Source organism: Oncorhynchus gorbuscha, linkage group LG19 (assembly GCF_021184085.1).
Source record: "Oncorhynchus gorbuscha isolate QuinsamMale2020 ecotype Even-year linkage group LG19, OgorEven_v1.0, whole genome shotgun sequence".
In the NCBI taxonomy this organism is placed as follows: domain Eukaryota; kingdom Metazoa; phylum Chordata; class Actinopteri; order Salmoniformes; family Salmonidae; genus Oncorhynchus; species Oncorhynchus gorbuscha.
In genome coordinates this window covers 59,567,156-59,593,372 of record NC_060191.1, presented here as the reverse complement: position 1 = coordinate 59,593,372, position 26,217 = coordinate 59,567,156, and the positions used below count along the sequence as shown (strand labels likewise).

Genomic DNA, 26,217 nt, shown 5'->3' with positions numbered 1-26,217 from the left:
CTTTGCTCGTGGGGCTCTTAGCTCTGTACCTTTGAGTGATTGTTAACACCTGTTGTATTCGACACATGTGACAAATACAATTTGATTTGAATTACCATGCACCATGATGGAAAAAGTTCTGATCAACAGTTGGCAAGAACGCCAATGTAACTTCTCTAAAAGGTGCTCCACGAAAACACCTGGTCTGGCTAGGCACACCTTAAGAAGGGAGAGGGGTTTAAGGAATCTGGAAACACATAACATTGGCTTAAGGTTATTACAGAGGTATGAATGGTGTGTGTGTGTAGAGAATGGTAGAGCAAAAAAAATAAACAAAATAAAGAGTGTCTGTGAGTGTGTATTTGTGTTACTTCTATAAGACACACACCACAGCATTACAAAGCAGACAGTCCACAGATGACCTACCTGTAAGTCAATGTACTTATTCAGTTTAAGGTTACAGGGTCCCCTAGAAATGATTAATCTTACCTAACAGTAACACAACTCTTCCAACACCATCCTTTTTCACCTCCCTCCCACCCTCCTCCTAGCCTCCCCGTTCCTCTCTAGCCCCCCCGTTCCTCTCTAGCCCCCCTAGTTCCTCTATAGCCCCCCTAGTTCCTCTCTAGCCCCCCCCCCCATTCCTCTATAGGCCCCCCGTTCCTCTATAGGCCCCCTCCGTTCCTCTCTCTCTAATGAGAAGAGAGGAGACCTGGCTTGGTTTCTGTCGACTGCCGTGTTTGATATAACATTATTATTTGGACGTGGTAAGCTCTACTTCTCTAGTAATTAGTCCCCTCTGTCTTACAGGAACACACGCAGGAACACACGCACACACACACACACACACACACACACACACACACACACACACACACACACACACACACACACACACACACACACACACACACACACACACACACACACACACACACACACACACACACACACACACACACACACACACACAGGTGAGACGCAAATAATGTTGGCAGCGTGTAATGACATCACTTCCCCTTCAGTGGCAGCAGGCAGGGCAGTTATTCCCATGGTGACTGGCAGTGGTGACGTTGACTTCCTGCCCAGTGACAGTCACCCTGGGTTCTTTCCTTCCGGTCAGAGTTGCCTAAGCAATGCTCTTGCTGACTCACGCAGGTATGAGCAGACATACGGTTCATTATTACTGTATCATCATGGCCTCCGAGCACTGTAGAATATCACCTACTATACCTCAGAAACAACTTTCAGACCAGGGGAACCATGGGATGCTGCAAGAGGGGACTTCAACTACCAAACACGCGCAATCACACACACGCAAACACACAACGTTATCCCAAGTCACAGAATCCCTGAATACTGACCTTCTGTGCCAGAACCAATAACCTTTACAGAATTACCGTAGAAGGTGGTCATAAAATAGCTGATGCAATCACTGCAAAACAACAGAAACATTTACACCATCAACATCCTACTGTAACATCCTTCCTGTAACATTCTACCGCATAGCATCTATAGTCATCTCCTATTCCTCCTTCATACGTCACTATTCCTAGTTTCTTTTGACTCTTGCTTCCTCCAGGTCTCCAACGCTGTTCTCCTCTGTCACTTATCTTGCTCTCTTTCTCAGGCAAATGCACAGACGCACAGTAAAAGTAAAAGCCACACAGGGCCACAGGTAAAAAGTTTCATCTCCTGTAAAAGCCAGATTGAGGTTTCTATGGTAATGGAGCGGATTATAAGGTTTTATAGGGAGGCAGAGCTGGAGAACACACTTCTTCCTGAGGGCTCACACCTGCTCCAGCATTCCCATACCGTATGTGAACAAGACGTCAGCTGAACCGTCATTGATAGTTCATTTTATCCCACAGAGAGGGGTGGGAGTGCTAGATGTGAGAGAGGGGGATAAAGGAGGTGAAAAACAGGACTGAAGAGAAAAGGAAGGGAAAGAGGAAGAGAGCCGAGGGAGTAGAGGAGATGGACGGAAAAAATAAATAGTGGAATCAGAGGGAAACAGATGTAGCAGAATAAAAAAAGAGGAGGAAATGACTGACAGAAAGAGAGAAGGAGAAAGAGGAGGGAGAGGGATGGGGAGGAAAGCGGGGTCAAGGGGAAAAGTTCTGACGCAGTAGCAGGGACATTTATACTCTATTTAATGTGTCAGTCATCAGAAGGGTGTGTGTGTGTCAGAACCAGAGGACAGTCTATCACCTTGCCCCCCAGGGGCCTCCAAGGGCCCTACTCCTATTCCCACTCCAATTACTGGGCTGCCACCATCGTCCAACAGAGGGCTGGAGTAGAACTATAGGAGTCAAAACATTGTCTTAATGCAGTGTGCTAGCTAAAAACAGTCAGTCTGCTATAGGGAATATCATACAGAGGAGAAAATCTATCCATTGAACTGTCTAATAAAAGCTTGGGCCATTTGCATAGCGTGGGAGAAACTACAATTCTGAGCTCTTTAAATTACACAATGAATTTAGGCAGCATCCCAGCAGATGCTTTGTGTGTGCCCGAGTTAGTGTGTGTGCGTGCGCGTGTGTGCGTCTAAGTTCTGTAAAACAGCAACTATGTGAAGTTGACTACATATGCATGTAAGGCCAAAAATACTCCCTCTATTGAGGACAGTGGACACACACACAAAGTTTGTGACAACGTCAAAAAATAGAACAGAAATACTGTCCCATATACAGTAGCGGGCCACACACACAGAAAGTTAGAATGACCGAGTTACACCCTTGGGAGTGACGTTGAAGGAAGGGGGGGAGGGGGCAGCACCGTCAGAGGGGGGACAGTAAAGGTGTCTGATATCAGGATGAGAAAGAAGAGGTTGGAGAGGAGAAGATGGACACACCATCAATGAGAGACAGGACGAGGGACAGGGGTGAAGTGGAGAGAGAGAAAGACAATTGGTTCGAGTGGAGTAGATTAATATAAAGTAGAGTAGATTGGTCTCACTGTTCCACAAAGTATAATGATGTTTTCTTTTCTGATTTTGGGAGACAGACAAAAGGCAAAAAAAGAGAGAGCTAGGATGAGCAAGAAACCAAAGGAGAGAAAGAGAGTGTATAGAGTATTTCTCTTCTATTACAGCAAGATCATCACACTCAATATCTAACGCTTATATAACTTTACTGCTCTAGCACTCCCCGTAGTCCCTCTCCACACCCACACACTTTTGTCTCTCTCCATCCCTCTGTGGTTCCTCGCTATCCAGGGGCTTTAACTGCATTACACACTTGGTTTACTCGACACACAGCCTATTTCCTCTCTCTCTCTCTCACATACACACGACGCAGCGAGCAAACAAGATTTACAACAGCAGTTCTGCGGTTCTCTTTTTAAAAGGGGACATTTCATTTGAGATGCTAGATGGAACAACCTGGATAAACAAAGGTTACATAAAAACCTAATCAAATCCCAACAAGGTAATAACATGCTGCTTCATCTGCCCTCAATACACTGGGCTGGGTTTCAATACGCCACAAGCCTAGCCCTCATACAACACTGGGCTGGGACTCAATACTCCACAACAGCCTCTACTCCTTCCATTAAAATTACTAGAGAGGATCCTGTCATAATACCTTCACCTGTCATGTCAGTGGGAAGGACGTTACTTCAGACTATTGAGACATGCCACATGTAGTAGGGGAGAAGAACAGTAACAGGGAATTAAAAAAGAACTGGTGATTATAAAGAAGAGGAGAGATGAGAACAAAGTGGATGATGATGTGCCTACCTTCATGACGATGAAGAGAACGAGGGTAACAAAGACGTTGACCTGGGGGTGATTCCAGGCCTGGGAGTTGCCGATGTAGTCAAACCCCTCGGCTATGCCCTGCTTGGCCCATGTCCGGTTATCTAGCAACGTCACCAGAGACTCCTTCTGGGTAAGCTGCATGGGGGAAACAGGAAGTGACATTACAGTGCATTCAGAAAGTATTCAGACCCCTTCACTTTTTCAACATTTTGTAATGTTACAGCCCTATTCTAAAATGAATCAAATTGTTTTCTGACCCTCAACCTACAAACAATATCCCCAAATTATTATTTATTTTTTTGGTTTTAGAAAATTTTGCAAATGTATCACAATATCACATTTACATACAGTTGAAGTCAGAAGTTACATACACCTTGGCCAAATACACTTAAACTCAGTTTCACAATTCCTGACATTTAATCCTAGTAAAAATTCCCTCTTAGGTCAGCTAGGATCACCAATTTGTTATACGAATGTGAAATGTCATAATAATATTAGAGAACTATTTATTTAATCACATTCCCAGTGGGTCAGAAGTTTACATACACTCAATTAGTATTCGGTAGCATTGCCTTTAAATTGTTTAACTTGGGTCAAACGTTTTGGGTAGCCTTCCACATGCTTCCCACAATAAGTTGGGTGAATTTTGGCCCATTCCTCCTGACAGAGCTGGTGTAACTGAGTCAGGTTTGTAAGGCCTCCTTGCTCGCACACGCTTTTTCAGTTCAGCCCAAAATGTTTCGATAGGATTTAAGCCAGGGCTTTGTGACGGACACTGCAATACCTTGACTTTGTTGTCCTTAAGCCATTTTGCCACAACTTTGGAAGTATGCATGGGGTCATTGTCCATTTGGAAGACCCATTAGCGACCAAACTTTAACTTCCTGACTGAAGTTACTGACTGATGTTGCTTCAATATATCCACATAAATCTCCTACCTCATGATGCCATCTATTTTGTGAGGTGCACCAGTCCCTCCTGCAGCAAAGCACCCCCACAACATGATGCTGCCACCCCCATGCTTCACAGTTGGGATGGTGTTCTTCTGCTTGCAAGCCTCCCCCTTTTTCCTTCAAACATAACGATAGTCATTATGGCCAAACAGTTTTATTTTTGTTTCGTCAGACCAGAGGACATTTCTCCAAAAAGTATGATCTTTGTCCCCATGTGCAGTTGCAAACCGTAGTTTGGCTTTTTTTATGGTGATTTTAGAGCAGTGGCTTCTTCCTTGCTTAGCGGCCTTTCAGGTTATGTCGATATAGGACTTGTTTTACTGTGGATGTAGATACTTTTGTACCCGTTTCCTCCAGCATCTTTGCCAGCAGCATACCACCCTGCATACCACTGCTGGCTTGCTTCTGAAGCTAAGCAGGGTTGGTCCTGGTCAGTTCCTGGATAGGACACCAGATGCTGCTGGAAGTGTTGGAGGGCCAGTAGGAGGCACTCTTTCCTCTGGTCCCAAAAAATATCCCAATGCCCCAGGGCAGTGATTGAGGTCATTAAAGATCCCATGGCACTTATCGTAAGAGTAGGGGTGTTAACCCCGGTGTCCTGGCTAAATTCCCAATCTGGCCCTCAAAGTCACCTAATAATCCCCAGTTTACAATTGGCTCATTCATCCCCCTCCTCTCCCCTGTAACTATTCCCCAGGTCGTTGCTGTACGTTCACCTCTAGGAGACAGAATGAGTCTCCTTCCTGAGGTATGACGGCTGCATAGTCCCATGGTGTTTATACTTGTTTATACTTGCGTACTATTGTTTGTACATGAACGTGGTACCTTCAGGTGTTTGGAAATTCCTCCCAAGGATGAACCAGACTTGTGGAGGTCTACAATATTTTCTGAGGTCTTGGCTTATTTCTTTTGATTTACCAATGATGTCAAGCAAAGAGGCACTGAGTTTGAAGGTAGGCCTTGAAATACAGCTACAGGTACACCTCCAATTTACTCAAATGATGTCAATTAGCCTATCAGAAGCTTTTAAAGCCATAACATAATTATCTTATATTTCCCAAGCTGTTTAAAGGCACAGTCAACTTAGTGTATGTAAACGCCTGACCCACTGGAATTGTGATACAGTGAATTATAAGTGAAATAATCTGTCAATAAACAATTGTTGGAAAAATGACTTGTGTCATGCACAAAGTAGATGTCCTAACTGACTTCCCAAAACTATAGTTTGTTAACAAGAAACTTGTTGAGTGGTCGGAAAACAAGTTTTAATGACTTCAACCTTATTGTATGTAACCTCCCGAATTCAAAAGTAAGTATTCAGACCATTTACTCAGTACTTTGTTGAAGCACCTTTGGAAACGATTACAGCCTTGGGTATGACGCTACAAGCTTAGCACACCTGTTACTTGGTTGAGAATGCCAAGAGTGTGCAAAGCTGTCATCAAGGCAAAGGTTGGCTACTTTGAAGAATCTCAAATGTAACATATATTTTCATTTGTTAAACACTGTTTTTCATACTACATGATTCCATAAGTGTTATTTCATAGTTTTGATGTCTTCACTATTATTCTACAATGAAGAAACTCAAAATAAAGAAAAACCCTTGAATGAGTAGATGTCTTGAAACTTGACTGGTACTATATATATATATCCCATATTGGTCCCAAGCTCCTACCCAAAGCAATGAAGCAGATATGAAAGATATGATTGGATAGGTATAAGCAACACAGCAATAATTATTCCTTTCAGAGGGCAAGGAGAAGCTATTACATTAGTGCTATCCCAATCTACATGAAGTGCCATGGGGTAGGTGCTAGGGGGTGATTTTGGAATCAACAACTTATTGTGGCAGAAATACACCAAGAGTCTGACTCACCCTCTCATTACAGAGAGACATAGGGTTGGAGATGGAGGAAAGGAATAATGAAATGGCGTTAGAGAGACTGGGGCTCGCTCTCCTGACTCTCCTCTCCCTCTGATTTTCCTGTGAGATTATAACCAGACCCCATCGGCCTTGGTGTGGCTTAGAGGAACTAACCTTGCCTGCCATGAACTGTCCGAAGCCGGGGGGAAAGGTTAGCGTAGACACCAGCAGAGTGACCAGGGCTGGGTACAGCAGACGCCTGAGAGAAGAGGAGAGAGAAAAGAGGGAGGGTGAGAGGGGAGTAGGAGAGAGGGAGGGAGGGTGAGAAGAGAAAAGAGGGAGGGTGAGAGGAAGAGAGTAGGAGGAAGGGAGGGTGGGTGGGTGGGAGAGGGTGAGGGGAGAGTAGAATAGCAGGGAGGGGGAGGGTGAGAGAAGAGAAAAATGGGAGGGTGAAAGGAGGAGGCAAGAGGGTGTTTAGTCATTACTGTTTATTCTTCAAAACCAAACTGTCCACAAACCCTTCACATGGCTGAGTGATATACAGAACATTACATTAATTTAGAAATCTGAGGATTGTTAATTCATCAGTCTGGTAGGGAGATGAGTAAACACCATTCATTAATAAACACTTGTCAAGATGAATGTCTTCATTTATCTCTGCTGTGGAGAGATCTGCATCAAAGGAGCTGCTTTCACAGCATAATCTATCTGTGTGTGTGACAGTAGGATACAGGGACTCTCTGGGACCCAGTAGGGGTTGCTGTCTGACGATGATGACATCATGAATTACTTCTTCATGAGGAACTTGTTGATGGTCTTCTGTTTCCTGATGAACTGGACTATCAATCTGTTCAGGTAGACAAACAATGCCCCACCAAAACCACTGGCAATACTGTGGAGGGGGAGAGGATGGAGGGTTGAGAGAGGAGAGGAAGCAGAGGGAGGGGGGGCAATGGAGAAAAGAGGGGCAGGGAGATTAAAAGCAGAAAATTAGTTGGAGAAATGTTTACAGGTTTATGTATATAAGCTTGTGTTTTAAATAAGAACCAAGTATGTGTACACTTTGTGTAAGAGGTAGTAGGAGAGAGATACTGAATTTATCCTCCCACCAGAACCAAGCAAGGCCCTTTAAGAAGTACTTTCCAAAGTTCCCCCTCAGCTCCAGCCAAGTATATGAATGCTCATAAATTCATGTTCCTGCATAATTAATTCTGTCAAATACTCCTGAATAAATGATGAATAGATGAGGTAGAATAATTTGTACACGTTTTAAAGCCATTGTCTGAAACGTATGAATGTGTGTGTGTATATTCTCAGAACACCACATGGGTACCAGTGAAAGTTTGAAACATAAATCCAGAGGCTAGAAGCGGTGTACTATAACTGAAACACTGACCGATTTTCCCCATAAGACATCTGAGAGGGAGAGAGTACTGAAATAAACACATACAGGGGCATACAGACACACAAACTCTCTCTAAAAGTGTGATAAGACTGCTGTTCTCTGGAAGCAGTGTTTTGTTCGATTATGTTCTGCTCAGATCCCAAGTGGGAGGACATCCTCCAGACAAAAAGGAGAAAAAAAGGGGGGATTTTCTTCTCTTTGGGAGCCCACGCAGAGTTAAGCACAGGGCTGTTCTTTCATCTGAGATGGAAATAGAGAGATAGAGGGGAGCTCCTCGTTCTCTCTATCTCCCCAGCAGCCCCCTCTCTCTCCCACTCCCTCTCCCCTGAGAGGCTCTGGTCTAATTCAGTTCTGTGGTAAGCCCGGAGGCTACGCTACTACGGTAACAGCAAGCTAAAATAAGACGTCCTAAATGCACCACCTCACTGGCTGAATTATCCATGTTAGGTGACTAACGTCAGGAGGCTATCCTCCTATACACTCACACCAGCTTTCACTGGCTAACAGAGGCAACAAAGAGCACACTGGCTAACAGAGGAAACAGGGGGCTCACTGGCTAACAGAGGCAACAAAGAGTTCACTGGCTAACAGAGGCAACAAAGAGCTCACTGGCTAACAGAGGCAACAAAGAGCTCACTGGCTAACAGAGGCAACGAAGAACTCACTGGCTAACAGAGGCAACAAAGAACTCACTGGCTAAAAGAGGCAACAAAGAGCTCACTGGCTAACAGAGGCAACGAAGAACTCACTGGCTAACAGAGGCAACGAAGAACTCACTGGCTAACAGAGGCAACAAAGAACTCACTGGCTAACAGAGGCAACAAAGAACTCACTGACTAACAGAGGCAACAAAGAGCTCACTGGCTAACAGAGGCAACAAAGAGCTCACTGGCTAACAGAGGCAACAAAGAGCTCACTGGCTAACAGAGGCAACAAAGAGCTCACTGGTTAACAGAGGGAACAAAGAGCTCACTGGCTAACAGAGGCAACGAAAAGCTCACTGGCTAACAGAGGCAACAAAGAGCTCACTGGCTAATTGAGGACAACTTAGACTCACCCAATGACAGCGAAGGCTGGGAGCTCCTGGAGGTCAAAGGGGAAGTCCAGACGGAAACTGGTTTTAAACAGAGCTGTGATGGTCTCTGTGTAGGAGGGAGGGATGGAGAAAGAAATAGTGTGATTCATCATTATCAAAATGTTTTTAAGGGGCTATATACACAGTACAGACCTTACCTCAATGTTTGATTGGGCCAATAGAGCATATTGGTCATTCCACATAATAAGTGCCTTTTACGTCTCTTGAATATTTAAGTAGAAATTGTGCACCAATATTGAATTTTAAAAGCCTGTTATATTTAATGAAGTGCCCTTTAATATAGACCACATGGATAATTCTATAAATCAGATTTTTAATATGAATAAAGGCTTGCTAATAGGGCCAAAACAGCATTTTGATATGTCCCTCTGTGCACCCACTGACTTCTTGGAAGATTTTAACCCACTTAACCACAAAATTTCTCAATTTACACCATCATTGTAAAGCCCTAATTATACTGTTGCTTTGACAAATTCACTTCTGAGCATGATTATTTATTTAATGTTATTCATTTACATCTGTGCCTCATTTCAATGTACAACCTGTAACGTGAACGGAAACATTTCATATCCAATAGTCAAACCTTGGAGTAAAAGCAGGTTAGCTGGTTGTACTCTTTTTGGCCATTTTCTGGTGTTTTGTGGTGGAAACCCTATCAGGTGGAGCATAACACGACAACCTGTTACCCATAGATAGACAGGGTAGAACTATTTTGTGATGCTTGCACACAATGTCACAAGGGGATTTATGCCCGATTTAACAACCCTGTTACTTTATTTCTTTATTTGACACTTTATAGGCACTTAATTTACTAATTTTTCATTTAACCTCCTGAGATGGGAAAACTAGTGTTTTATGGAGTTGAACATGTGCCCTTTATGACAGAATGTTAAAATGAGGTGAAATCAAAAGTTATTTTAACATCTCAAAAAGGCACTGAATTGGTGGAGTGACCCATATACACCAAAAAGGTTTATGCAACATGCAACATTTTCAAAGATTTTACTGAGTTTCAGTTCATATAAGGAAATCAGTCAATTGAAATACATTCATTAGGCCCTAAGCTATAGATTTCACATGACTGGGAACACAGATATGCATCTGTTTGTCGCAGACACCTTAAAAAAAAGGTGGGTGCGTGGATCAGAAAACCAGTCAGTATCTGGTGTGACCACCATTTTCCTCATGCAGCACGACATCTCCTTCGCATAGAGTTGATCAGGCTGTTGATTGTGGAATGTTGTCCTACTTCTCATCAATGACTGTGTGAAGTTGCTGGATATTGGTGGGAACTGGAACATGCTGTCGTACATGTCGATCCAGAGCATCCCAAACATGCCCAATTGGTGACATATCTGGTGAGTATACAGGCCATGGAAGAACTGGGACATATCTGGTGAATATACAGACCATGGAAGAACTGGGACATATCTGGTGAGTATACAGGCCATGGAAGAACTGGGACATATCTGGTGAGTATACAGACCATGGAAGAACTAGGACATATCTGGTGAGTATACAGACCATGGAAGAATTGGGACATATCTGGTGAGTATACAGACCATGGAAGAACTGGGACATATCTGGTGAGTATACAGACCACGGAAGAACTGGGACATATCTGGTGAGTATACAGACCACGGAAGAATTGGGACATGTCTGGTGAGTATACAGACCATGGAAGAACTGGGACATATCTGGTGAGTATACAGACCATGGAAGAATTGGGACATGTCTGGTGAGTATACAGACCATGGAAGAACTGGGACATATCTGGTGAGTATACAGACCATGGAAGAATTGGGACATATCTGGTGAGTATACAGACCATGGAAGAACTGGGACATATCTGGTGAGTATACAGACCATGGAAGAACTGGGACATATCTGGTGAGTATACAGACCATGGAAGAACTGGGACATATCTGGTGAATATACAGACCATGGAAGAACTGGGACATGTCTGGTGAGTATACAGACCATGGAAGAATTGGGACATATCTGGTGAATATTCAGGCCATGGAAGAATTGGGACATATCTGGTGAATATTCAGACCATGGAAGAATTGGGACATTTTCAGCATCCAGGAATTGTGTACAGATCCTTTCCACATGGGGCCATTGCTTTATCATGCTGAAACATGAGGTGATGGCGGGAACCGGGATTCATGCATGACGAGCACACGTCTCTAGCGTGCCAGTGGCCATCGAAGGTGAGCAATTGCCCATTGAAGTCTGTTATGATATCGAACTGCACAGGTCAAGACCCTGGTGAGGACGTCAAGCATGCAGATGAGCTTCCCTGAAACAGTTTGTGCAGAAATTGCTTCAGTTGTGCAAACCCACAGTTTCATCAGCTGTCCAGGTGGCTGTAATGATTATGCTGTTTAATCAGCTTCTTGATATGCCACACCTGTCAGGTGGATGGATTATCTTGGCAAAAGAGAAAAGCTCACTAACAGGGACGTAAAACAAATTTGTGCACCAAATGAGAGAAATAAGCTTTTTGTGCGTATCGAAAATTTCGGTGATCTTTTATTTCAGCTCATGAAACCAACACTTGACATGTTCCGTTGATATTTTTGATCAGTATACATGTAGACCGGTCTTACCCTCGTCTCTATTCCACACGGCCAGGACTCTGAAGATGAAGGCACTGAAGGTGGCAGCGAAGAACCCTCTCCAGTAATTCCTCACCGCAAAGAACGTAGACGTTACCTCAATACTGAACAGCACACCTACAAAACACACACACATAATCCATTTCTCAGGAACATGATCAAAGTAGCTATACTCCAATCAGGGGAATGAAGGGGGAAGGAGTGAACCTTGCCATTTCCAACCCAACCAGTATCAGTCAGTGAGTGTTATCCCACTGGGCACACCACATAATTTCAAAGTTGATAATTGGGTCATATTTGTTTGAGACGTTGATCAATGAGATTACAACCTATACATTCACTCACTAAAAAAAGACTGCCAAAAGTTAGTTGAACTTCAATGTGTTATCACTAAATCTAAATCAAACCAAAGCTTAAATGCACTTTACATTCATGTTTGATTTAGTTATATTCTTTAACACAGATGTTTTGTTGAGATGGAGACATGAATCCAACATATCAATTATTACATTTGTAGACAAACTGGAATTCAAAGTCGGTGGCACAGATTGAACTAAGTAGAAGATATAGCACCTTCAAATGTTGATATTTGGTTGTGTTGATAACCAAACAATTCAATATCACTAAATTACATTTGATATCAACCAGAGATTGAAACCACAGGCCTATGTACTCTATTTTTAGTTGAATCCTGGGTTGAATTGAGACAATAGTTGATGACTTTGGAAATAGTATTCAGGCCTAAATAGCATCCTTGATGATATGAGTGATATAGCATGGTGACATTTAATTTGCTCTGTTAATCCTACCCCTTGGAATGACTGATAGCTACAGTGACTATTTCATTATTCATTGGAGATCTGTCAATCATTTTCACGAAAGCACATTGGTAATAGTCAAAGACAAATAGCCTAGCCCTGCTTAGCTATGATATGTGAAAACCCTGGATGGTAGACCAAAGGGCAGCTGTAGATAGATTAATTGTCCAGTAGGAGGTGCTGCAGTGTATTTATTTTTCTGATCGTAACCAAATTGAAGATCTGACTGTTTTAAAAGATACAAATTAAACTTTTATACAAGAGTGTCGATGTTAATATTTGGTTACCATGATGACAATCCTGTTTTTGAAATTTCCCCCTCAAAACAATTTACATTGATTACTTTTTTTCAAATCAAATAGATTCCAAGTCCCAATAAGATGACAAATTACACTGAAACAACATTGATTCAACCAGTTGGTGCCACTCACCTCCTATAGGGGCAGCGAAACAGCAGCCCACCCCCACAGCACAGGCAGCTGCCAACATCTCAATGTTTCTCGACTCATTCTGTTAACACATAGGGAGACACACACACACACGTTGTCGGGATGTAGGCTTAGCAGTGTGGAAGGAGGCAGACAAGGATGTTGCTTTTTTTCTGTCCACGGTGGGGGCTTTTACAGTGCCTTCGGAAAGTATTCAGACTCCTTGACCTTTTCTGAATTTTGTTACGTTACAGCCTTATTCTAAAAATGATTAAATCGTTTTTTCCCCTCATCAAATCTACACACAATGCCCATAATGACAAAGGGGAAAACTGTTTAAGTTTTTGCTAACTTATATATAAAAAAAGAGCAAATATCACATTTGCATAAGTATTCAGACCCTTTACTCAATACTTTGTTGAAGCAACTTTGACAGCGATTACAGCCTTGAGTCTTCTTGGGTATGGCATTACAAGCTTGGCACATCTGTATTTGGAGAGTTTCTCCCATTCTTCTCTGCAGATCATCTCAAGCTCTGTCAGGTTGCACAGCTATTTTCAGGTCTCTCCAGAGATGTTCGATCGGGTTCAAGTCCGGGCTCTGGCTGGGCCACTCAAGGACATTCAGAGACTTGTCCCAAAGCCACGCCTGCGCTGTCTTGGCTGTGTCCTTCGGGTCATTGTCCTGTTGGAAGGTGAACCTTTGCCCCAGTCTGAGGTCCTGAGCAAGTTTTCATCAAGGACCTCTGTACTTTTCTCCATTCATCTTTGCTTCGATCCTGACTAGTCTCCCAGTCACTGCCACTGAAAAACATCCCCACAGCATGATGCTTCCACCACCATGCTTCACCGCAGGGATAGTGCCAGGTTTCCTCCAGAAGTGACACTTGGCATTCAGGCCAAAGAGTTCAATCTTGGTTTCATCAGACCAGAGAATCCTGTTTCTCATTGCCTGAGAGTCTTTGGGTGCCTTTTGGCAAACTCCAAGCGGGCTGTCATGTACCTTTTTACTGAAGAGTGGCCACTCTACCATAAAGGACTGATTGGTGGAGTGCTGCAGAGATGGCTGTCCTTCTGGAAGGTTCTCCCATCTCCATAGAGGAACTCTGGAGCTCTGTCAGAGTGACCATCAGGTTCTTGGTCACCTCCCTGACCAAGGCCCTTCTCCGCCGATTGCTCAGTTTGGCTGGGCGGCCAGCTCTAGGAAGAGTCTTGGTGATTCCAAACTTCTTCCAATTAAGAATGATGGAGACCACTGTGTTCTTTGGGAACTTCAATGCTGCATTAATGTTTTGGTACCCTTCCTCAGATCTGTGCCTCGCACAATCCTGTCATCTCAAAGGTCTAAGGACAATTCCTTAGACCTCATTGCTTGTTTTTTTCTCTGACATGCACTGTCAACTGTGGGACATTATATAGACAGGTGTGTGCCTTTCCAAATCATGTCCAAGCAATTGAATTTACCACAGATGGACGCCAATCAAGTTGTAGACACATCAAGGTAGATCAATGGAAACAGGATGCATTGGAGCTCAATTTCGAGTCTCATAACAAAGGGTCTGAATACTTATGTAAATAAGGCATCAGTTTTTTTTATTTGTAATACATTTGCCAAAATGTTTAAAAAATTGTTTTCGCTTTGTCATTATTGGGTATTCTGTGTAGATTGGTGAGGATTTTTTTTATTTAATCAATTTTAATCAATGTAACGTAATGTGGAAAAAAAAGTCAAGGTGTCTGAATACTTTCCGAAGGCACTATGTGCAAAAATGGGATATAAATAAGCACCCAAAGTAGGCTACTACATTATTTACAAAATAATAAACAGGACGATGAGCAATATCAACTGGATTTAAATCAATAAGTCAGCCCACTGACCTCCCCCAGGGCAGGCCTCAGTAATGACTGATAGCAATTAGCATGCACAAGTATAGCCCAACCTACCAGTCACAGCTGTTGTGGAAATGCAGAGTTTAAATACATTTTACCCATAATGCATTTCACCATACCATTTAACCTCAACAGGTTGGTATGAACAGTTGAAGTATCAAGCAGCAGTTGAAACAATAACAAAGCAGTCTCCCCACACACTTCAATAAAAACCTGAGGGATATGGCTGGAGAAATGTATCCACTCTAAAATGAATGGACAGAGCTATGGATGCAAGGACTGACCATCCATGATATCATGATTTGAAGTTATAATTGTTTGCATTTACGTTGTTAACAAACATTGGAGTGTAACAAGCTTATATTTTGGGTTCTGATGGGGTGCGAAATTTGAACTAAGCTCATGAGGCACTTATAAGTAAAATACTAAAAGAATCAATGGGTACATTTCATTAATTCGCAAACTCGGTCCTGGGGACCCCAAGAGGTGCATGCTTGGATTGAGCTGTGTAGTGCTAGGGGAAAACCCCTTGGGGTCCTCAGGACCAGGTTTGTGAAACGCAGAGTTAAAATGTTTGCCTATCTCCAATTATGAGGACAAATAAAGTAAGCAACCATTTACATTTCTTCAACTTTGCTTGAGCGCTAAAGCTTTAATTCCTAAAAATTATCACTTTGTAGGTAATATTTTAATTAACAAATGCATGGAGAAATTTGTGTGGAATCGCAAAAAACTAAATCAAATCGGCATACACAACCATAAACTCTCATAGGTTACATTTCTCAGCAATCAAAATAGCAGAGAACATTCCTGCAAATAAAATAGAGTTTTCAAAAAATCAGATTTGATCAAATTTACTTGCTTTACTTTGCTAGAAGGCACCGAGAGAATGGATCTGTGACACTGCCCAAACAACCACAGGGTACGGTCGAATGAAATACAATTTCTACAAACACAGTATAGCATGGGACTACAGATGGATTACAGATGTTATATGGACAGGTGGTAGAGAGATGGGATATGGAGTCCAGGAGAGAAGGAAGTTATGGTGGATATTCTGCCCTTCAACTCCAGCCATGATTTACCTTGTTTCCAATGAGGTTTGGCTCCTTTAAGCAGCATGTTAGTGAAACATAGAGGGGTGAGTGCTGATGTGTACTAAATACACACACACAATTAGTAAGCCATAAAATGTGGCATATTCATATACAGTACAGATACAACACAGTGAGGAGGGGGGAAGAGAGAGGGGATGAGGGAAGGAGAGAGGCTAGAGGGAGCAGAATATTAAGGGGAGACGGACAGAGAGACAGACAGGGTTATGCAGCAAAAGAGTGCTCCACTCGAGGGGACTTGAAGGTCTGCTTCAAAGATTCTTCATTGCCCCGGTCCCCCAGACCCCCTTCTCTCTCCCTCTCTGACACACACACACACACACACACACACACACACACACACACACACACACACACACACACACACACACACACACACACACACACACACACACACACACACACACACACACACACACACACACACACACACACACACGTTGTCTCTCATCTTCAGAGTACAGAGAGATGAGTCAAAGATTCCCTCCCTCTCATTCCCTCTGTCTCCCAAGGCCCAAGTGGAACAAGCATAGAAAGTTGAAAGACTATCTCTCTACTCCTCAATGCCTGATTCTGTCTTTACCTCAATATCTCTCTCTCCCTTGCTTTCAAAACTTTTCTTCATTTATATATCTCTACATTTATTTATTGCTCCCTGTAGTATAGCTATGGAGATTAAAGATGAGATGTATTTAATTAGTTTGCAAATAACATGCTGGTTTAAATATTTATTATGTGTATATTACTTGTCTAAATGTATATTGTGTGTGTGTGTGTGTGTGTGTGTGTGTGTGTGTGTGTGTGTGTGTGTGTGTGTGTGTGTGTGTGTGTGTGTGTGTGTGTGTGTGTGTGTGTGTGTGTGTGTGTGTGTGTGTGTGTCCGCACACGCATATTCTGGACATACAATCAGAAGAACAGTCAAGAGTGAAAAAAACATTCTCTCAACCAGTAACATGTGACGTGTTTTTCTCCAAGCCACTAACAGGCTGGGTGTGGTATTGAGCCGATGTAGACATGAGCAGTCAATTAAGAGGAGGAACAATTTTGGAGTTTACAGAAACAAAGGAACTTTCCCACATACAACTAACCTACAGTTCTGTCTTAAGGGAGAGGGAAATCTGTTCAGTGAATTACTATGGTATCTCAACCACATTGGAGTTGGTTTGCCTGCATGATCAGTGGCTACAGTACATGATAGATATAGTGATGTACTGATGGTTTAAGATGTACTGTGGTTTAAAATGTGAGGTTTATGAGTGAGAGGACTGTGAAAAAAGTTAGGGTATGGATGTGAAATATCAACAAAAGGCAAGTATACTGGATAAAGAGGAAAGCAAAGCCAGGTCAGAAAGGGAACCTGAGCGCCCGCCTCAGCTGAGATTCGACCAATTAGAAGCTAGTAACATTCACACCTACCTTATTTGAGGGTATATTAAGCTGACTGGTTCTGCTCATAGAGATCATCCTGACCAACTTGCGCTCTAAATACACCTCTGCTGTTTTCAACCAGGAGCTCAGCGATCACTGCCTCATGGCCTGCGTCCGTATGGGTCCGCGGTCAAACGACCACCCCTCATCACTGGCAAGCTAAACTGATCAGTAAAACACAAAACACTTCTGCGAGCAGGCCTTTTTAATCAACCTGGCCCGGGTATCCTGGAAGGAAATTGACCTCATCCCGTCAGTAGAGGAGGACTGGTTGTTCTTTAAAAGTTCTTTCCTCACCATCTTGAATAAGCATGCCCTTTCAAAAAATGTAGAACTAAGAACAGATATAGCCCTTGATTCACTCCAGACCTGACTGCCCTCGACCAGCACAAAAACATCCTGTGGCATACTGCACTAGCATCAAACAGTCCCTGCAATATGCAACTTCTCAGGGAAGTCAGGAACCAATATACACAGTCAGTTAGGAAAGCAAAGTCTAGCTTTTTCAAACAGAAATTCACATCCTGCAGTACTAATTCCAAAAAGTTTTGGGACACTAAAGTCTATGGAGAATAAGAGCACCTCCTCCAAGCTGCCCCCCCACCCCCACCGCTTCTCCTTCACCCAAATCCAGACAGCTGATGTTCTGAAAGAGCTGCAAAACCTGGATCCCTGCAAATCAGTCTGTTCAACCTCTTTCGTATGGTCTGAGATTCCTAAAGATTGGAAAGCGGCCACGGTCATCCCCCTATTCAAAGGGGAAGACATTCTCGACCCAAACTGTTACAGACCTATATCGATCCTGCCCTGCTTTTCTAAAGTCTTCGAAAGCCAAGTAAACAAACAGATCACCGACCATTTCGAATCCCACTGTACCTTCACCACTATGCAACCTGGTTTCCAAGTTGGTCACGGGTGCACCTCAGCCACACTCAAGATCCTAAATGATATCATAACCTGCATCGATAAAAGTCAGTACTGTGCAGCAGTCTTCAATGACCTGGCCAAGTCTTTCGACTCTGTCAATCACCATATTCTCATCGGCAGACTTAACAGCCTTGGTTTCTCTAATGACTGCCTCGCCTGGTTCACTAACTACTTCTCAGATAGAGTTCAGTGTGTCAAATCGGAGGGCCTATTGTCCAGACCTCTGGCAGTCTCTATGGGGGTGCCACAGGGTTCAATTCTCGGGCCGACTTCCTTCTCTGTATATATCAATGATGTCGCTCTTTCTGTGGGTGATTCTTTGATCCACCTCTACGCAGACAACACCATTCAGTATACATGTGACCCTTCTTTCGACACTTTTAACTTCTTATGTTAAAAACATCCTAAAGATTGATTCTATACATCGTTTGACACATCTCTACGAACTGTAATATAAGATTTTTTGTCTGGACTAAGTGTGCCTGCGCCTCATGAATTGGGATTTGTGAACTAAGCCTGCGAAAGAACAGGAGGAATTTGGACATAAATGGACTTTATCTAACAAAACAAACATTTATTGTGGAACTAGGATTCCTTGGAGTGCATTCTGATGAAGATCATCAAAGGTAAGTGAATTTTTATAATGCTACTTCTGACTTCTGTTGACTCCACAACATGGCGGGTATCTGTATGGCTTGTTTTGGTGTCTGAGCGCTGTACTCAGATTATTGCATGGTGTGCTTTTTCCATAAAGCTTTTTTGAAATCTGACACAGCGTTTGCATTAAGGAGAAGTATATCTTTAATTCCATGTATAACACTTGTGACTTCTCTTTGGCTGGAAAAATGGCTGTGTTTTTCTGTGACTAGGTGCTGACCTAACATAATCTCATGGTATGCTTTCGTCGTAAAGCCTTTTTGAAATCGGACACTGTGACTGGATTTACAACAACTTTCTTTTTAAAATGGTGTATAATACTTGTATGTTTGAGGAATTTGAATTCTGAGATTTCTGTTGTTTGAATTTGGCACCCTGCACTTTCACTGGCTGTTGTCAAATCGATCCCGTTAACGGGATTTCATCCATAAGAAGTTACCTCCAAACGAGCTTCAATGCCATACAACACTCCTTCAAAGGGCTCCAACTGCTCTTAAATGCTAGTACAACGAAAGACATGCTCTTCAATCGATTGCTGCCCGAACCTGCCTGCCCGACTAGCATCACTACTCTGGACGGTTCAGACTTAGAATATGTGGATAACTACAAATACCTAGGTGTCTGGCTAGACTGTAAACTCTCCTTCCAAACTCATATTAAGCATCTCCAATCCCAAATTAAATCTAGAATTGGCTTCTTATTTCGCAACAAAGCCTCCTTCACTCATGCTGCTAAACATACCCTCGTAAAACTGACTATCCTACCGAGCCTAGACTTCGGTGATGTCATTTACAAAATAGCCTCCAACACTCTACTCAACAAATTGGATGCAGTCTATCACAGTGCCATACCTTTTGTCACTAAAGCTCCATATACTAGCCACCACTGCGACCTGTATGCTCTTGTTGGTTGGTCCTCGCTACATATTCGTCTCCAAACCCACTGGCTCCAGGTCATCTATAAGTATTTGCTAGGTAAAGCTCTGCCTTATCTCAGCTCAGGTCACCATAGCAAATCCCACACATAGCACGCGCTCCAGCAGGTATATTTCACTGGTCATCCCCAAATCCAACACCTGCTTTGGCCGCCTTTCCTTCCAATTCTCTGCTGCCAACGACTGGAATTAATTGCTAAAATCACTCAAGTTGGAGACTTATCTCCCTTACTAACTTTAGGCATCAGCTGTCAGAGTAGCTTACCGATCGCTGCAGCTGTACATAGCCCATCTGTAAATAGCCCATCCAACCAACTACCTACCTCATCCAATATTTGTTTTTGTTTTTCTGCTCTTTTGAACACCAGTATTTCTACTTGCACATCCTCAACTGCACATCTATCACTCCAGTGTTAATTGCTCAATTGTAATTACTTCGCCACTATGGCCTATTTATTACCTTACCTCCTTACTTCATTAGCACACACTGCATACAGATGTTTCTATTGTGTTATTGACTGTACGTTTGTCTATCCCATGTGTAACTCTGTTGTTTTAGTCGCACTGCTTTGCTTTATCTTGGCCAGGTCGCAGTTGTAAATGAGAACTTGTTCTCAACTGGCCTAGCTGGTTAAATAAAGGTGAAAAAAAAATCCTGCTACTGAATTGATGCTATGCTTATTGTACCAACGCTCCTGGAGCTAGCAGTTACTCGTTATGCTACTGTTTTCTGATATTAAATGTTGTTAAAAAATGCTCGCAAGCTGTGAACTTCGCCTGCGTTGCTCAATATGCTCACGTAGCATGCCTACCTGCTGAGGGGACGTCATTGACTGAGGATCAATCCATGTCGCTGCTCTACTGTTGGCAGTCAATAGTGGCTACAACTAGCTAGCTAGTAGATTAGTCTTGAGACTATTGAATACTTTGAGAGAGTTCCCATGCCAGCTTCAGTCAGAGTCTGTGCTCTCGGTTTACACACCCCATCGCGGAGAATCTGCCCTCATCCATATAGGAGAAAGTAGCCTACGCTAGCCTAATGTGTGTTGATATACAATGAGAAGCAATGTTTCTTGATGACTGCGTGATCACGCTCTCCGTTGCCAGTGTGAGTTAGAACTTTAAACAGGTCAACATTCACAAGGCCGCAGGTACAGACGGATTACCAGGACGTGTACTCTGAGCATGCGCTAACCAACTGGCAAGTGTCTTCACTGACATTTTCAACCTGTCCCTGACTGAGTCTGTAATACCAACATGTTTTAAGCAGACCACCATAGTCCCTGTGCCCAAGAACACTAAAGAAACCTGCATAAATTACTACCGCCCCGTAGCACTCACGTCTGTAGCCATGAAGTGCTTTGAAAGGCTGGTCATGGTTCACATCAACACCATCATCCCAGAAACCCTAGACCCACTCCAATTTGTATACCAACCCATCAGATCCACAGATGATACAATCTCTATTGCAATCCACACTGCCCTTACACACCTAGACAAAAGGAACACCTATGTCAGAATGCTATTCATTCACTACAGCTCAGCTTTCAACACCATAGTGCCCTCAAACTCATCACTAAGGACCCTGGGACTAAACACCTCCCTTTGCAACTGGTTCCTGGACTTCCTGATGGGCCGCCTCCAGGTGGTAAGGGTAGGTAACGACATCCGCCACGCTGATACTCAACACGGGTGCCCCTCAGGGGTACGTGCTCAGTCCCCTCCTGTACTCCCTGTTCACTTATGACTGCATGGCCAGGCACGGCTACAACATCATCATTAAGTTTGACGACAACAGGTGGTAGGCATGATCACCAACAACGATGAGACAGCCTATAGGGAGGTCAGAGACCTGGCTGAATGGTGCCAGGATAACAACCTCTCCCTCAACGTGATCAAGACAAAAAGGAGATGATTATGGACAACAGGAAAAGGAAGACTGAGAATGGGCGCATGCTCAACGACAGGGCTGTAGTGGAGCAGACAGAGCTTCATATTCGTTGGTGTCCACATCACCAACAAACTAACATTGTCCAAACACACCAAGACAGTCGTGAAGAGGGCATGACAAAACCTATTCCCCTCAGGAGACAAAAGATTTGGCATGGGTCCTTAGATCCTCAAAAAGTTGTACAGCTGCACCATCAAGAGCATCCTGACTGGTTGCATCACTGCCTGGTATGGCAACTGCTCAGCCTCCAACTGCTAGGCACTACAGAGGGTAGTGCGAACGGCCCAGTACATCACTGGGGCCAAGTTTCCTGCCATCCAGGACCTCCATATCAGACAGTGTCAGAGGAAGGCCCTAACAATTGATTGTCAAAGACTCCAGCCACCCTAGTTATAGACTGTTCTCTCTGCAAGCGGTACTGGAGCGCCAAGTCTAGGTCCAAAAGGCTCCTTAACAGCTTCTACCCCCAAGACATAAGACTCCTGAACAGCTATTCAAATGGCTACCCAGACTATTTGCATTGCCCCCCACCCCCCTCCCTCTTTTACACTGCTGCTTCTCTGTTCATTATCATCTATGCATAGTCACTTTACCTCGACTTACCTGTGCCCCCAGACATTGACTCTGTACCGGCACCCCTTGTATATAGCCTCGCTAATGTTATTTTACTGCTGCTCTTCAATTATTATTATTTTTTTTACTTGTCCATTTTTTCTTAACTTGTTTTTCTTAAAACTGCATTGTTGGTTAAATTTGATATGAGCAAGGAGATGGTGCTTCACGCCGATTTGATAGTATTTGGTCTCATGTGGCTTACTCAATTATGTGTGGTGCAGTTCACGAGACCGCTGCCAGACACTACAGTATCAGCGGTTCATTTACGCTGTCTTTCAGTCACATTAGTCATCTTATAGGCAGCAGTAGGTTTAGCCCCTGTATTTATTAACCATGTCTAATCACGTCATGCCTTCTACATAGGTAGTCAGCTCCCTGTCGGTCCATCTCGTAGTCTAGTAGTTTTTAGTGACAACTATTCTACCATGTGCAATTATACTGTATGCTAACTGTAGTGATTGCTTCATTCTAGTATCATGTATTAGATCCTGTTTTTAATTGATCTTGTGTTGCATTTAGTTGTGTCTTACATAATTCAATACTGTGGTTATGCTTGTAAACTAATATTCTTGTTTAATTATCTTCACACAGTGTTGCATTGTGGCATGGCTGCTGATACTGCATTCGTGGGAGCAATATGCATGTTTAGGCTCTGCTTCCCCTTGCGAGGTGAATGTAGTGCTAACAATGTTGTGTTAAGTCTCTTATCATCTGCACATAATCGTTGGCATGGTTGCTACTATTGCTATTGGCAAGAGCACACTGTGAGGTCACTGTGCCATAGAGGCAACACTAGCCACCCCTTCCACTCATTGTCAATGAGCATCACAGTACGAAAGCAGACAGAATGTTTATGCAGATCTTTAACCCACGCTGAGGCTTTTACATGAACACTCGTATATATTAATTAAATATGTGCTGATTTTACAGTTTATGTATTATGTTAATTGTGTATTATTGTGATGCATCTATTGGCTGGGGCAATCCATTTTGTCGTCTGGTTTATCCCAGATTGCCCCCCTTCGGTCACGCCATGATCTGTTTCACCTGACCTTGTGCTTCTCTCCACCCGCTCATCTTCCCCACTTACCCCTGGGTATTTATACCTGTGTTTTCTGTCTGTCTGTGCCAGATCATCTTGTTTGTTCAAATCAACCTGCATTTTGTCTCAGCTCCTGCTTTTCCCCAGTCTCTTTTTATCTCACCCTCCTGGTTTTGACCCGTGCCTGTCCTGTGCCTTTGGCCCTTCTCTGGACTTCCGACATCTGCCTGACCTGACCCTGGGCCAGCCTGCCGTCCTGTACCTTGGCCCTACTATTCTGGATTATCGACCCCTGCCTGTCTTGGCCTGTCGTTTGCCTGCCCCTGTTGTTACAATAAACATTGTTAATTCAACACAGTCTGCCCTTGGATCTTACCTGAAAGCTGATACTTTCAGGATACATTTGCATTATTTCGGTTGTCTATTAAATAGTTGTCATCTTCATTCTCGCTGTAGTACTCATGAAGCATCAGGTTAGGCATATCTTTGGAGTGTACTAGTAGCCAGTTACTAGTAGCCAGTTATGCAAGTTATCAGGCATGCTCGTACATTGTTGGAACGCACGCAGGCATCGTATACTTTGCTACAGTGATTGCTGTAGCTGAGCATGACTCATTTCTACCACCATTGTGCTGTGCCAAATGTTGTGGACTGCTATGTGCGCTGTCCAGCAGCGTAATATCTTGTGATACTCAGATGGAGACAGTCTGTTGCCGGCTAAACATTCCCGGGTCAGTCTCATCATTTGGCACATTTCAAAGTAGTACAGCTCATTTTAAAATGATTACTACTGCTAAGTGTAACCTTTTTCTCCCAGATTTCTGTTAATCACCCTGGACCTTAAATGGGGAAGCTCGCGCTGTATCGCGGTGTGATGACCAATCAAGGCTTGGTATAGCTTCAAGCCTTGTTGAATTGGCTGTTAATACGAGCATTACCTAGCATGCCATGGGCATGCTAAACACCCACGTGGCAATCAGCTGTTGGCGATCGAGCCTTCATTGTCCCCAATGGAAATGTCTGTTAAGAGCTTGTTTCAAACACTAATATGCAGGCATGTTTCAGTATCTATTGGATTTATTTACTCTTCCTATCAGGTCATCCATCTTCTTCATGGCCTACCAGCATATACACTATATATACAAAATTATGTGGACACTCCTTCAAAATGAGTGGATTCATCTTTTTCAGCCACACCTGTTGCAGACACGTGTAAAAGTTGAGCACAAAGCCATGCAGTCTCCAAAGACAAACATTGGCAGTAGAAAGGCCTTACTGAAGAGCTCAGTGACTTTCAACTTGGCACAGTCATAGGATGCCACCTTTCCAACAAGTCAGTTTGTCAAATTTCTGCCCTGCTAGAGCTGCCCCAGTCAACAAAGTGCTGTTGTTGTGAAGTGGAAACGTCTAGGAGCAACAACGGCTCAGCCGCGAAGTGGTAGGCCACACAAGCTCACAGAAAGGGACTGCCAACTGCTGAAGTGCGTAGCAAGTAAAAATGGTCAGTCCTCAGTTGCAACACTCACTACCGAGTTCCAAACTGCCACTGGAAGCAACGTAAGCAAAATAACTGTTTGTCGGGAGCTTCATGAAATGGGTTTTCTATGGCCAAGAAGCTGGACACAAGCCTAAGATTCCCATGCGCAATGCCAAGCGTCGGCTGGAGTGGTGTAAAGTTCACCACCATTGGACTCTGGAGCAGTGGAAACACGATCTCTGGAGTGATGAATCATGCTTAACCATCTGGTAGTCCAATGAATGAATCCGAGTGCATAGCATTAACTGTAAAGGTTGGTGGAGGAGAAATAATGGTCTGGGGCTGTTTTTCATGGTTCAGTCTAGGCCCCTTAGTTCCAGTGAAGGGAAATCTTAATGCTAAAGCATACAATGAGATTCAGGACGATTTTGTGCTTCCAACTTTGCGGCAACAGTTTTGTCCTGAGTCTGCACAACTCTGCCAGGACGAGCATAGGATCAAGAGAGACACTCAAAAGTGTTTTAGTACTATATCTCTTGACACAATGATGAAAATAACCATGGTCTATAAACCTTCAAGCTGCATACTGGACCCTATTCCAACTAAACTACTGAAAGAGCTGCTTCCTGTGCTTGGCCCTCCTATGTTGAACATAATAAATGGCTCTCTATCCACCGGATGTGTACCAAACTCACTAAAAGTGGCAGTAATAAAGCCTCTCTTGAAAAAGCCAAACCTTGACCCAGAAAATATAAACAACTATCGGCCTATATCGAATCTTCCATTCCTCTCAAATTTTTTAGAGAAGGCTGTTGCGCAGCAACTCACTGCCTTCCTTCAGTCTGGCTTTAGACCCCATCATAGCACTGAGACTGCACTTGTGAAGGTGGTAAATGACCTTTTAATGGCATCAGACCGAGGCTCTGCATCTGTCCTCATGCTCCTAGACCTTAGTGCTGCTTTTGATACCATCAATCACCACATTCTTTTGGAGAAATTGGAAACCCAAATTGGTCTACACGGACAAGTTCAGGCCTGGTTTAGATCTTATCTGCCGAAAAGATATCAGTTGTGAATGGTTTGTCCTCTGACAAATCAACGGTAAATGTTGGTGTTCCTCAAGGTTCTGTTTTAGGACCACTATTGTTTTCACTATATATTTGACCTCTTGGGGATGTCATTCAAAAACATAATGTTAATGTTCACTGCTATGCGGATGACACACAGCTGTACATTTCAATGAAACATGGTGAAGCCC

The 26,217-nt window shown here is 43.3% G+C and overlaps 1 protein-coding gene across 2 annotated transcripts in view; it reads right to left on the bottom strand.

Annotated features, from left to right (window-relative positions):
• The window catches only part of LOC124005065 (chloride channel protein 2-like), a 168,358-nt gene that overhangs the window by 58,901 nt on the left and 83,240 nt on the right, over positions 1-26,217 (bottom strand). For both annotated transcript variants that reach the window (XM_046313973.1, XM_046313974.1), the window contains exons 7-12: positions 12,928-13,006; positions 11,670-11,795; positions 9,019-9,103; positions 7,347-7,448; positions 6,731-6,815; positions 3,719-3,874 (exon numbers count right to left, since the gene is read on the bottom strand). In XM_046313973.1, coding sequence (XP_046169929.1) covers positions 3,719-3,874; positions 6,731-6,815; positions 7,347-7,448; positions 9,019-9,103; positions 11,670-11,795; positions 12,928-13,006 — 633 coding nt within the window. The remainder of the gene's footprint in view (positions 1-3,718; positions 3,875-6,730; positions 6,816-7,346; positions 7,449-9,018; positions 9,104-11,669; positions 11,796-12,927; positions 13,007-26,217) is intronic.